The following is a 13,784-nucleotide window of genomic DNA, read 5'->3' as shown; positions in this document are numbered from 1 at the left end:
AGCTGAAAAACCACAAACAAAGTAAGCAAAACGGTCCCGTGATGAGGACAGGGGAGACACAGGTTAAATACTTTCAGCGTGATTTGCCACAGGTGTAAATTGTTACGGAGAGAGGATGGGAAGTACCCAGGCGCAGAGAGGAGAGGAGGCAGGAGGTTGCAGGTGAAACGGGGCTTTAATAATCAAACTACAAAAACAAAACCACTGCATACGGCAGGCTAGAGACTCGAAAAACACTAAACCAGAGAACACCACAATATGGACCAGCACAGGAGGAAGGGAAAGACAGCACTTAAATATATACAAGGCAACAAGACACAGGTGGAAACACTCAGGACTGATGGGGCAAGGTAAAACTCGAAACAACAACCAAACAGGAAATACTTCAAAATAAAACAGGAAATCCAAGAACAAAACACAAAAGAACTGAAACCGTAACATAACCCCCCCCCTCAAGGAACCGCACCGAGGTTCCTCCAAGAGTCCAGGAGGAGGGGGCCCGAAAGGCCAATCCAAGGGCCAACAGCAGTCTGGCGAAGCGGGTCCGGAGGACGGCCCGGAGACCGCCCTGTCCGGCGAGGCGGATCCGGAGGGCGGCCGGGAGGCAGCGCCATCCGGCATCGACAGTCTAACCAGCAAACGGCAGGCGGCTCGGAGTCAGGGTCCGCGGCGGGCGGCTCGGAGTCAGGGTCCGCGGCGGGCAGCTCGGGTTCGGGGTCCGCGGCGGGCAGCTCGGGTTCGGGGTCCGCGGCGGGCAGCTCGGGTTCGGGGTCCGCGGCGGGCAGCTCGGGTTCGGGGTCCGCGGCGGGCAGCTCGGGTTCGGGGTCCGCGGCGGGCAGCTCGGGTTCGGGGTCCGCGGCGGGCAGCTCGGGTTCGGGGTCCGCGGCGGGCAGCTCGGGTTCGGGGTCCGCGGCGGGCAGCTCGGGTTCGGGATCCGCGGCGGGCAGCTCGGGTTCGGGATCCGCGGCGGGCAGCTCGGGTTCGGGATCCGCGGCGGGCAGCTCGGGTTCGGGGTCCGCGGCAGGCGTCTCAGGCTCAGAGTCTGGAACTGGTGGCTCGGGCTCGGGATCCGCGGCAGGAACGGAAGGGGTGGCGTCCGGCAACCTCCTCGGAACCGGAACCGGTCGTGGACGGTCCGACACCCTCCTCGGAGCAGGAACTGAAGGAGTTGCGTCCAGCAACCTCCTCGGAGCCGGAACAGGTCGAGGTGCATCCGGGACCCTCCTAGGAGCCGGAACTGGAGGAGTTGCATCCAGCAACCTCCTGGTAGCCGGAACGGGACGTGGTGCGTCCGGGACCCTCCTGGGAGCAGGGACGGGAGGAGATGCGTCCGGCAACCTCCTTGGAGCCGGAACGGGTCGTGGTGCGTCCGGGACCCTCCTAGGAGCCGGAACGGGTCGAGGTGCGTCCGGCAACCTCCTTGGAGCCGGAACGGGTCGTGGTGCGTCCGGCAACCTCCTTGGAGCCGGAACGGGTCGTGGTGGGTCCGGCTCCCTCCTGAACGCAGGACCGGGTTGGGACGCCTCCAGTTCCACCTCCGGAACCAAAACGGGGCGTCGAGAGGGACGGTGGCGACGACGACGGCCCCTTCGCACAGCCAAACGAGGCCCGTCGAAGAAGGAGGCGGGGAGCTGACCCTCCAAAGTCCACTGGGACTCGACCCCCTCCTCCTCCAGGTAACGGTCCTCCCACAGCCACAGGTCCTGGTCCAGAGGGTCCAGGAAGGCCCGTGGCTGGAGAATGTCCCACTCCATCCAGGAGTCAGGGGAGGGATTACGGTGAGGGCGGTGAGGGCGGCAGCGACGACGACCCCCTCTTGAGGCTAGGCGACTCCCCCTGAAGTCCGAGGGGATCTGGGAACACTCAGGGGTCCACCAAAACCAGGTCCTCTCTGCTGGGTACAGGTTTGGCTGGTCCATAATGTTACGGAGAGAGGATGGGAAGTACCCAGGCGCAGAGAGGAGAGGAGGCAGGAGGTTGCAGGTGAAACGGGGCTTTACTAATCAAACTACAAAAACAAAACCACTGCATACGGCAGGCTAGAATCTCGAAACACTATAAAGACACTCAGCTCGAAAAACCAGGGAAGGATACAATATGGACCAGCACAGGAGGAAGGGAAAGACAGGACTTAAATACATACAAGGCAACAAGACACAGGTGGAAACACTCAGGACTGATGGGGCAAGGTAAAACTCGAAACAACAACCAAACAGGAAATACTTCAAAATAAAACAGGAAATCCAAGAACAAAACACAAAAGAACTGAAACCGTAACATAAATAATGACAGAACGTAAAGACCGCAAGAACGAGAACGGCACGAAAACCGGAAACACCAAAATAAAGCCCAGTAAACCCGGAAGTGAAAAAACAAAAGCCTAACCAAACCGCCCTGGCCCCAGTACCTGACACTCCAACCTCTGTGACTCTATAAACATGTTAAATCCCTTTGTTCCTATGTTTGTGCCAACTTCAAGTAAAAGAAATATGAGCTTCTTATCAATTACAACATTGAATAACTTTGTTTTTTGAGTTTGTGTTGTTTCTAAGAATGCTAAAAATTTCAGTTTTGTTCTGCTGGAAGCAGCCCTGCTCTCTTCAGTGCCTTGTCCACATTAGGAATCAGTTTTTCCTGGAAGTCCCAAAGTCGTTTGTCTTCATTAAGCTCCTCCAACTTCAAATATCCACGCAGAGCTACACGAACGTGAATAATGCGACAGACCTCCAGTGGAACTTTGTAACGTTCTCCAAACTTAATAAGGACTTCGTGCACTGAGGTCTGCTCTATCAACCTGAAACACATAGAAATCAAAATAGTGAATTCATCACATCCTTTATATTTGACTTTTAGTAAAGCACTATTTTGTTCCATATAACATTTTTGTATATATTTGTTTAAAGTACTTTGGTTTTACTATCATCTTGTGTGGATGGTAAACCCCTCTTTCTGGGTCTTCTCTGTAGATGTGCTCCAGAATGTTGATTCCTGGAACCTTCTCCCACTGGGGAAGATGAAACCTCCCACTTGGTTCAAAGTGCTTTTTGGGAAAGATATGGTTCTCAATGAGGAACTCTCCAACCTAAAGTGCATGAATGTGGAACAAAAGATGAGCGTGAACCGTAAAGCAAATGGTGATGTTTTACCCTTTAAGAAGACTTACATTTGAATGTTGTGGTTCCAGCGTGTTCATCAGAGACACCAGGCTGTCGTGTTTATATGGCATTATGATCTCATCTATGTCATTCAGCAGGACGTAGTGTGAACGCTCCATGGACCGATACATGCATTCGTTAAGAGTCACAAGTTGTCCAAAGTATTGCAAGTCTCCTCCATGTTCTGAGAATCTCCAACCCCTAGATGGATTCAGATACCTGTCTATTGGCCATGGAACCATTTCTACAAAACCCTCCTGGCTGTAACTTTGTAAAAGACGTTCCAGTTCTGGACCACAGCTGGTGTTGTAGATCACCACTCTGTTCACACCAAGCAACCTGCAAACATGAAAAAGTTATTGGCTCCTTTATGCACCAAATTACTTGTTTTATACCATTTCGAATGTTACCCGAGATGGTTAATCGGTTACTGTAACATTTTGTTTTTGTATTGTAAAGACAAATGACAATTTCAAGAAAAAACGATTTCCCATTTTATGTTGTCAGTCAGAGAAAAGTGTACAATGGTTCCTTGTTTAACCTTTGTACTATCCTAGGTAATTTAACATTGGGAGTGGGGTCATCTTGACCCCACAAGACAGTGTGCTAAACCTTTTTTCCTCCATGATCTTTACTGGTGTCCATGGATTACATGAAATCCTCTTCACCTTCATCCACCTTTGTCATGGTACGGATAACACGTCAATGGTCATCTTGACGCCATAGGATAGCGCAAGGGTTAATGGGGGGGTTACATCCTAACACTAACTATAGGGGAAATTAGTGAAGTAATATGATAGATGTCTTGAGACTGTAAACCCCTCACTACACAAACACCTTTGTCAGACAACCAAGCCAATTCACATATCAAGTTGTCTGTTGCCATCCAAACTTGTTTTAACAATTTTCTCTCTTAACTTTTAGAGTTAGGTCAAACTCTTAGAGCTCAAATCAAAGATCTGATCCTGATCGAATATTTATCTAGACCTGACAAACTGGATGCACTCTGTACATCATGGCAGATTGGGATGCAGAACCCAATCCACTGTGAGAAAATAAAACGTGCAAAACTGCTGTGAAAAATATCCACAAAACAGCAAGACTATTATAGGTCTACTGAAAAACAGTCAGGGAGCACTGTATCTTATAAAAAATCGAAGTGCTTTCTTTTAATAGATATAAAAGAGTTTTCTTTTGTCAAATACAAGTTGTACTACTAACAATAAGTTAAGGATATTGTAGCAAACTTAGTGGATGTCATATAAACAGTTTTTGTTTCACTTTACAGATTTTCAGGATAGGGTGGCAACTGTTTTGGGGTGATTCTCTCCTTATTTTGTGTTTTCCATGAAACAAAATATTTCTAAAAAAACAAAAACAAAAGATTTCAATAAGGCTTCAATGTCAACATTCTGTGCGTATAAAAAGCCAATTTTTTTAGTAAATCATTCCAAGTTCACCATTAAAACAGTAATGAACACAATGGTGCTTAACGGACGAGCAGCATCACTTAGCCATAGCACACCTTTGGGTTAGGCGAGAACGGTTGCAGTGGCCTCAAGACCATGTGACCTGGACAATGCATTAATGGTCTGCCTTGTTGTTCACTGATGAGTGTCAGGTCATTTTGCAAAGAGATGATGATTGTCTGTGTTGCTGAAGAAGGAAAGGAGAGCGATACGCCAAGGTCAACATAGTCCTAAGGGTTTTTTTTGGTGGAGCAACAATTATGGCACCATGTGGTAGAGCATCATCATTCATGCTCGGGTTGGGCTGATGGAATTGGAGGATGATGATGGGTTCTATGATGTCTCTGAGGTAAGAACCTGCAGTGATGGAGATGCTCTACCACATGGTGCCATAATTGTCACAACTCAACTACAGGAATTGCGAGTGCCTCATATGGTTTGGCCAGCAATGTCCCCTAACCTGAACCCAATAGAGCATATCTGGGACCAGCCGAAGCAGAGACTAGATCATTATACCTCACCCCAAAGTGACCTGGCAGAATTTCAGACAGGACTTGTGAAAGAGGGGAATGCATTGCCTCAGAACATCGTGATCATAGTGTGGTGCATAAAACAATGCTATCAAGCTGTCATTCCAGCTTAATATGGTGGTAATTCCTGCTATTTAAAATGGTGTTTCTTCTTGCACATTATTGATAAAATCAAACGAATACAAATTGGATCTAAATAGGAAAAGCACTCATGTAAATAATATCCCTAAACTTATTGTGAGAAGTGCTGTTCACTTTCTTTATGAGTTCTCCTTTGCAGCACCACAAACAGGAACTGACAAATTCCAGCTAACATGTCCCTTCAAAACCGTTTAATACAAATAAGGTGGTTCAATGAAAAGTTTGTCTTACTTGTACATTTCCAAAGTCTGTGCAAACTGAAGCACGTTGTTGTAATCTCCAAACAAGTTGGAGATACAGACGGTGAAGTTGAACCTCATTTCCTCTTTTTTGTTTCTTATAGGAATGAATACGTGGTCAGACACATTAGATGAAGGCTGAGTGAGAACAGTGACATAAGAAGGATCACAGTTTTCGGGGATCTGACACAGGACATCTGTAGCAGTGTAAGGAAAACCAAAGTTGTCACTGTGTGGGAGAATATTGGCTGGAGAGGTTTTGTTACATACACCATCACAGCAGAAAGAGCAGTGAAGAGGATGGATGGAGTCTCTCTTGAAAATGCCAATGATGCGTATGTCGAAACCCTTCACTCTCTGGTCCATGAAGGCTGACACCAGGTAGTGTTTGGTGTTTTTGAGTGGAGTGATGCTCTCCTCTGAGATTGCTACAGGGCAAAGGACGGGATTTTCTTGAAGCTTTGAGACTAAAATCCTTTCTGTTCTAATTTTTTCTGTGGTCAGGCTGTAGATGAGCAAGACCATGAGCCCAGTAAAGATGAGAAGGACAAAATCCCTCTTCCAGAGGCAGTTTGTGCTTCCTGTCCAGGTTTTCATGACGATTCCCAATCTGAGTTAGAACTGCAATGGGAGACAAAACAACAATGTTAATATAAATACTGAAAAGAGCCACAACAATAATAATGAAAGCCTGTTTTTCCATTTATCATAAATTGAGCTTTTAGAATTAAGTGTGTTCTCACAGCAATTAAAATTATCAAACATTTTTGACCCATTGAACATATGCACCAAAATGAATCTATAGCCTCATTTTTTTATCAGGTAGAAAAAGAAAAGAAATAAGTAATGCCAAACTAAAGAAGAAGATAATATATAGAAATTATAGATTAATTCAAAGCTTTATTTTTTTATTTGTTGCATATTTTACCCCCTTTAATCAGAAACAGAAAAAATGTTTTTTGGTTGTAATTATTTGTGATGGCATTTTTATTGTCTTTAAAAACAGTGGCTTTGTGATGTTTATGACATTTTTTAATAAAAACATAACTATGAAGGAAAACACTACAGTATTGTTCATGTTTCTGTTACGGCCTCAGGCCTTTTGTGTGTATTTTATGTCTGCATGGGTGTGTGTGTATGTCCTTTGCAGAGGCCTACCCTATGGTTTAGGTGCTATATTGACACCATACTACTTCACCACATCACAAGACTCCCCCTCCTGCAGGAGATGATTGCGGCCTGCTTCCCTCCTCCATTCACCAGGCTGCGCGAAAAGCATGAAAGCTGTTCCAGGGGCAGCTGAATCCCTGAGAGGAATCCGTTTGTCAGCTTGCCCCTGCTGTTGGACTTGGCGTAAGAAGCCTGTGGAAAACGGCCTGGTTTTTCCTTCTTGTGTGTGGTCTTTGTTTTCACTTATGTTTCCGCGTCTTGGTAATGTCCCTGTGGTTAGAGTTCCACTTTAGGTTTTGTTATTTATTGCTGTAATACCTGAGAATTTAAGTTATTACTATTTATCAGTTTTAACTCTACCGGCTTTAACTTTATTTTTTTATGTTACCTATTTTCTCCCTCCTTTGTGGTGGTATATAACAGTTTCAATTTGATTATAATCAACAGGAAAAACTTGAAATATAAAGTTTTACAGACAAGATAATGGTTTAGGCTTGGCCTCACTGTTCAGAAGTATTACTTGAAGTATGACGAAGTGCCTCCATTTGAGGCATTGCATAGCATTTTTCTGATGATGGAGGACATGTATAAAGAAAATTAAGCTTAAAATTATGTCTCTGAGTATTTCTTTATTCATTTGTTGTGACTTAGGAGCAGATGAAAAATGGAAAAAGAGCATTTTTGTGACATAGAGAATATGCTGGGTTTGCCACAAGCTCCCTGCTCCATTCCGCCATGGAAAGAGGAAGGGGAGGCGGAGTTGCTCTGCACCAACAGTCCTGCCTGCCCACAGCTCAGAAGTGAATTTCTAATGGACGACTGCCACTCAGCAGAAACTATGTCCTAGACAATGACACAGATTTCTGGCTTTTGGCTGAAGTCTGAATATTCATCAAAAATGCTTTTAAAATAGACCAAAAGACAATCAGAGTGGATCTTTAATAATTATTATTTATCAAAAGTCTTTTAGAAATTTTGTCATTTAACCTTTGACCATCTAAAATGTTGATCTTTTACACATTTCAAAGTTTAGTTATTTGTTTTTGACCATTTCCATTTTTCCATCCATTCATTTTCATAACTCGCCATATTCCTTTTGGGGTCACGGGTTGCTAAAGACTGTCCCAGCTACCATTGGGCAAAGGTTGGGCAGACCCTGGACAGGTAACCAGTCTGTTCGTAGGGCCACACAATCACTCCCACACACACTCACACACGTAGACACCTGGGAACACTTTAGAGTAACCAGTTAACATAGTCCAAAATGCTTTCATTTCTGTTCTCACATAAGGTTTACGACACAATAATGACAAGAATCACAGAGAAAACGGCTGTGAGAGTTGAGTCACTATTTGTCATAGAGATCCTAAGCATTTTGCATCCAGCAATCAAAGTCAAGACCGAACTGGATGACGTTTTCCTTCAGGCTAATTGTGTAAAATGAAACTCTTCTGCAAACAAAAAACTTTGCAACATCTGAACATAGACTGTCAATTGAGAGATTTGTCAAAATCTGACATTGAAACTCCTACAAGTTTAAACCCTCCAGACTCTGCTTGTGACTCACTGCAAAGGCTTCTTTATGTGCAGCAAAGGTTGAAGTGTTCAGGTCTCTTATATGTAAAAAACAATATCTGCACCTTCGCAGGAAAGGTTCTGCTTCCATTTTCTACTAAATGGATGAATCGTCAATATTTTATAATTACAGTTAAAATTAAGTTTTAGGAAAAAAAACAAATAAAAAACAAATATTAGACTTATAGTCAGAGTCAATTAAAGAAAGTAGGCTATGAAACTAAAAACGTTGCAAAGTGCCGAAAGTTTACTGACAAACATTGAAGCACATTGTAAATATCCGGTGTTTGCTTGCGCTGGATCATTCTCCTTTGTATGGATCAAAAAGATATGACCTCTAATACTTTATTAAAGTATCTGTTTATTTTACTAAATCCACAGTATTGTAGAATCATGTGTGTCACAAGACTAGAATGAAAGGAAACGTATGCAGCTCAGATTACAAAAGAGAATCTTTTGGCATAAAGGGTGGATTGCACAACACTGCGGTGCGCAGCTGCAGTTCTTTAAAACAACTTTAAAAAAAGAGAAAGAGAAATACACTTTGCGATCTTCCTCATTCGATAGCAGAATAGCTGCGTTCAATGCGTTTCAAGGTCAGAATGAATTGATCATTTTTTGTTTTGCTGAATATTTTTCTGTTCTGTTCTATTTTTGTCAAACTTTTATGGAATTTAAACACGTTTGACTTGTAACAATGAAAAATGGACTCATCCTACATTTTATTTCAAATTTTCTGTCATTAAATTAAACTTAATTAAATATATTAGATTTTGTTTCTTTTTTTTTGAAGTATTTTTTTTTAAGAAAATTAGATAAATGTCAGGAATTCTTATATTAATTTAAAAAGAAATACAAAGTTTTCATTCAAATCTCTCAAAATGTTTGATACTGAAATATTTGTAACTACATTACATGCGAACGATCGTTTTTCTAACAGATAAAATAGAATTTGTTTGTTGGCACCAAACTAAAGCTCGAGTGTTTTCAGCAAAAGGAACAACGGCTGTAAATCATGATGCATATAAATGAATAAAAATGATAAATGAGCAAAATAATGCAGATTAGCAACATTTTTGTCAAACGTTTTAAAATGTTTTAAAACAGAAAATTTTGAGAAAGACGTTAATTTAGTTGGAAAATAAATAACTAATAATATAAATAACTAAAAAATAATATTAAATTATTTTTGTAACTTTAGGAATAAAAGAAGAATGAAATGACTTACATGAACTCTCAAAGGCTCTTTCTCTGCTGATGTGGACTACAGGTGACGTGGAACAGGTAAACGGCAGTTTAACAGACAACTCTCCTCCCCCCTTTGATAGTCTCACCTGGATGTTCCGCCGTCATCCCTTTTGCCACGATAAGTCAGCTTCAGAACAATGTTAACACCCTTGCATACATATTTTACATGTTTTCAAACAAACAAAAATAAGAAAATAAAGATCAACAACAAGTCATGCACCCTCACATTTGCAATTTTAAGTCAAACCTTCAACTGTAAAAACTGGAAGAAAAAAAAGCTTCACAACTATTTAGGAATCGTGCCAAAATAAACGCCAAATACCCTCATTCATATTTCAACAAAAATATGCCCCCCACCCCCACTCCAGATCTGACACAACTGAAGGAATTGTTTGAGAAGGCAAATTGATAGTAAAATCTTTTCTTTTTAAAAGCAGCTTGTTAAATAACAAATGGATTTATAAATGACTTAAATATTCCTTTTTGGAATCTTTTTTGAAAATGCACCAAAGCCCCTTTTTCAGTTTCTAGTGTTTCCAATGTGAGTGTTTCTTTCCTAAAAGAATGTTTGTTTTTATATGGAATCCTATTATTTTCTGTTTAACATCAACCCAAGGTACTAATCTGAACTGTTTAATATATATATATTTTATTTGTTCACTGTCGGCACACGGTTATGTCTGTGAAATCTACAAACCAGAATAACTTGTTTGATCTCTTAAATAAAATAACATAAAAAACATGTGATGTTGTCATGTTTATATTTAACATTAAAAGAAGAAAAATTATGAAGTCACACCAAAGTCACACTGATAAAAAATACAAGTTTCACTTGTTTTTCTTGCATTTTTAAATTAAGTAATTTTGATGCAGCTGGAAGAATATGAAGTTAGATTTGTTGCTAACGCTATTTCTGTCCCTAAAAAGGTTTCGTACTTGTAACAACAATTTTTGTCTCTGTAAAAATGTTTTATAACCTCATAGAAGATCTTCTTTGACACAGGATATATTATATTTTGAAAGGAACATGTCTCCTCATTTAGTGCTTTACTACCTTACTAGAAGGCCCAAAGCGCTTTACAGTCACAGTTCCATTCACCCACACACACACAGATACACACAGAGACACACTGATGGCGTCAGGAATGCTGAGGTTAGAGCTTCCAAGGTATAGGGGGAGGAGCGTCATGGAGGATGTGAAGGAGGAATTAGGGTGGATGGTGTGACTGCAGAGGAAAATTGTGATAGGAAAATCTTAACACTGATAACTCCCTTTAGGGAACGCCCCTGAAGGGAATTGTTTCCTTACTTTTCTGTAGAACAAAAGATTCAAATCTTGGTTACAGTTTTTTTGTAGAGTTTTGTTCCTTGCTGACCATATATAGACTCCAGCCTGAGCTATGAAAAAGGATATGTAAAAAAAAAGAACAAAAACAACCCTACAAATGGAAACATTAAAGACTCACTGTGGTGAAAACTGTGTTTTTGGTGTTTTTAACATGTTCTTGTGGCATTTCTCTCGATGAAAAGACATAAAGGAAAATAGAGCTAACATTGCACTTCTGAGTATTTCTTCTTAAAATTGTTGTGAATCAGAAGCAGACCAGAAATGCAATTTGAAAAAGCCTGTAGGTGTGACATACAGGCCACAAGTTCTCTATTCTGATCCATTCTGAATCATCCACCTGCAGACAGATAGATCCATAGCTCATTGCTCACCATTTTTGTTGCACCAGTAGTGTTAGGTTCGGTTTGTGAGTGGCTGTAAGCTAGAGGGAGAGCTTGTCCGCACATGGATAATTGGAAGGGGGCAGGGCTATCCCATTCCAACAGTCCCTGCCACAATTTTGGTAAAAATATATTTTGATGTATTTCTGTTTTTTGTGAGGTATTGTAGTAGTACTGCAGTAAGATTTTTATTGAATAGTTCATTTTAATTTATTATTTATTTTATTATTAGTTCATCATAATAATAAACCTTTGACCTCTGGCATTGACAACCACGTTTCCATTTCAAAGAATTGAGAGGAAGTTTTGTTATTGAGCAAATACTTGTTTTCTGCTCCATTACTAAATAAATACCAATACATTTTTTACATTTATCATTATCATCTGTGGTTTCCCCAAATTGTTTAAAGGCGTAGTGATCTCGGCATATGTAAAGTTTTGACTTTGATAAACGTAATAAAAACGTGTCTAAACAAGTCTCATTAACATCTAGCAAACAGAAATAGTTTTGTTAATTGTAAGTGACCTAAAACAGGAAAAGTTTATACTTCTTTCATGTCTGACAGTGAGGAAACAAAAAATCATATGTGTGTTTTTATGTGGCGTATGTAAACTTCTAGTTTCAACTGTATATTAAAATGACAGACTCTCTCTCATGACTTTAAACAAAGCGTGCTGTGATGTGGCAAGTGTGTGACTTTTACAATACCTGCAGGTAAAAGAGGACACTGTTGCCAAGTAACATTCCTATCTTTACGCCTGTTAAAAGACCTGAACAAACAGAATGAAGTATTTATGATTTATGCCCTGGAGGACAAAGACAAGACAGTTTAGTGTCATAATATATGCAAATGTCTACATTTTGTTTCAGTTTACTCTGTTAGGTTGAACTCAAAGAGGGAGTGTTTGATGATGATGTCCTCAGAAATGGCAAAAAGCAAGGAAAAGCTTCAAAGCAATGCAAACAGTGAAGATGACACCAATTTTAAAAAGTAAAATCTTATTTGACTTTTTAGTATTTTTTTAAATCACACGATTTGATTATTAATAATTTGCAAATCCTTTGTAAAATAAATGTTCAATTTTAAAACATTAGATATTTAATTGATGTTAGTATGAAACAATTTTTATAATTACACTCCTGGCTTTTTGTATTAGATTACCATTTAGTAAGGTAAGAACAAAACTCACTGCAAGCCTGTAGGTTTAAATATGAAATTCCTGAATTAGTTTCAAGCTTTCAGTCTTACATACCACTTTATTGCATCTTTTTTTTATTCAAACCAGTTTTTTGTGGACCCCCCCCCCCCCCCCAATCCAATCCCCCCCCCCCCCCCCCTTCCATACTTTTTTTTTTTTACTTGTCCTGTCCAACTCCTGGGCAGACAGATGAGAGCTGAAAGCCTCTTGTGTTGGACAGATTTTACTGTTACGATAGTACAATAGGGGTTATGAAACGTTTGACACATTAGGTGTATATTTAAATAAACCCCTTTTTGTAATTTAGGCTAAATATTATTCATCTTACTTATATCTGGCTGTAACAGTCTTTTGCTGGACCGGATGGAATAGAAAAGAAGGTAAAAAGAGAGAGGGATGCCAGAGGGGGGATTGGAAGGTGATTAAAGAAGGGGGGGTGGACAGTGAACCAGCATAAGGCAGTATGTTGCTAGATGTTTACAATCATTACAGTCAGTTATATAAATTCAAAAGGGGGCGGGGCCTCTACACACACACACACCAAAATGCCACAAACATACCTGTGGGCACCAAAAAGGCCCACATACAAAACATGTCAACACGTACACAATATAACTGATGTTCACACACGCATACTTATGCATCCAGATCAAAACGTGAAATATTTTATTTAATCACTCAAACTATTTGTGCAAAGGTGAGTGGGTCTTTATGTTCTTCTAAAATGGGTGATAGAATGTAAAAAGAAGGAGGGAGAGTACCAAGCCATCCCCACCCCAAGACTCCCGCCATAGCAGCAGAGAACAACCGCCCGCCAGGCAATCACAACCGCCCGCCAGGCCAGGGCCAGCAGGAGCACCACAGCCGCCCCCAAAGCCAGAGAGCGGGGAGGCACCAGACAAGCATCCCACCGCCACCCAGGGGTTCTGGGCATCCCCCCACCCTTACCCAGGCCACGGGCCAGGGCCCCCCAAGGGAGACCAGCCCTACACTCCAGACAAGCACCCACCCAGTCCACGGTTGATCCAAGTGAAAGCAAGGCAGGGGCCAGCCACCCCTGCCAAGAAGACGCCCCAGAGCAGTGGGGGTCCACAAGGAGTGTTATAAACATCGTCTAACCAGGCCCACCCATAGATGGAATTTGGAGAAGGTCAGCGCTCTAGAGCAAGGACCAGAACCCACTTCACAGGGACATGGACACCCCCAGGCTCAGATGTGATGTGAACCCTGGTCCCCGGTCTTGCCAGAGAGCACAGGGATCCCTGAGGTCCCATCCTGGAATTTCAAAAAACAAAGTAGACATGATGTTGGATTTAAAAAAAAGGGTTT

At 41.7% G+C, this 13,784-nt stretch overlaps 1 protein-coding gene across 2 annotated transcripts; it reads right to left on the bottom strand.

The window, feature by feature from the left end:
• Positions 1-2,194: 2,194 nt before the first annotated feature.
• LOC101157581 lies at positions 2,195-9,702 on the bottom strand. Of its 2 annotated transcripts, XM_004082459.4 has the most exons (5): positions 9,508-9,702; positions 5,527-6,155; positions 3,164-3,494; positions 2,907-3,082; positions 2,195-2,794 (listed from the first exon to the last, which is right to left on the bottom strand). In XM_004082459.4, exons 2-5 carry the CDS (start codon positions 6,129-6,131, stop codon positions 2,566-2,568), a joined length of 1,341 nt encoding a protein of 446 aa, XP_004082507.1. In that variant the 5' UTR covers positions 6,132-6,155; positions 9,508-9,702; the 3' UTR covers positions 2,195-2,565. The 2 variants fall into 2 exon arrangements, with proteins under 2 accessions (XP_004082507.1, XP_023807758.1); XM_023951990.1 differs by lacking the exon at positions 9,508-9,702 and having other exon boundaries at positions 5,527-6,400.
• Positions 9,703-13,784: the final 4,082 nt, after the last annotated feature.

Source organism: Oryzias latipes, chromosome 22, assembly GCF_002234675.1.
Source record: "Oryzias latipes chromosome 22, ASM223467v1".
Taxonomy (NCBI): Eukaryota; Metazoa; Chordata; class Actinopteri; order Beloniformes; family Adrianichthyidae; genus Oryzias; species Oryzias latipes.
This window is presented reverse-complemented; position numbering and strand designations above follow the sequence as displayed.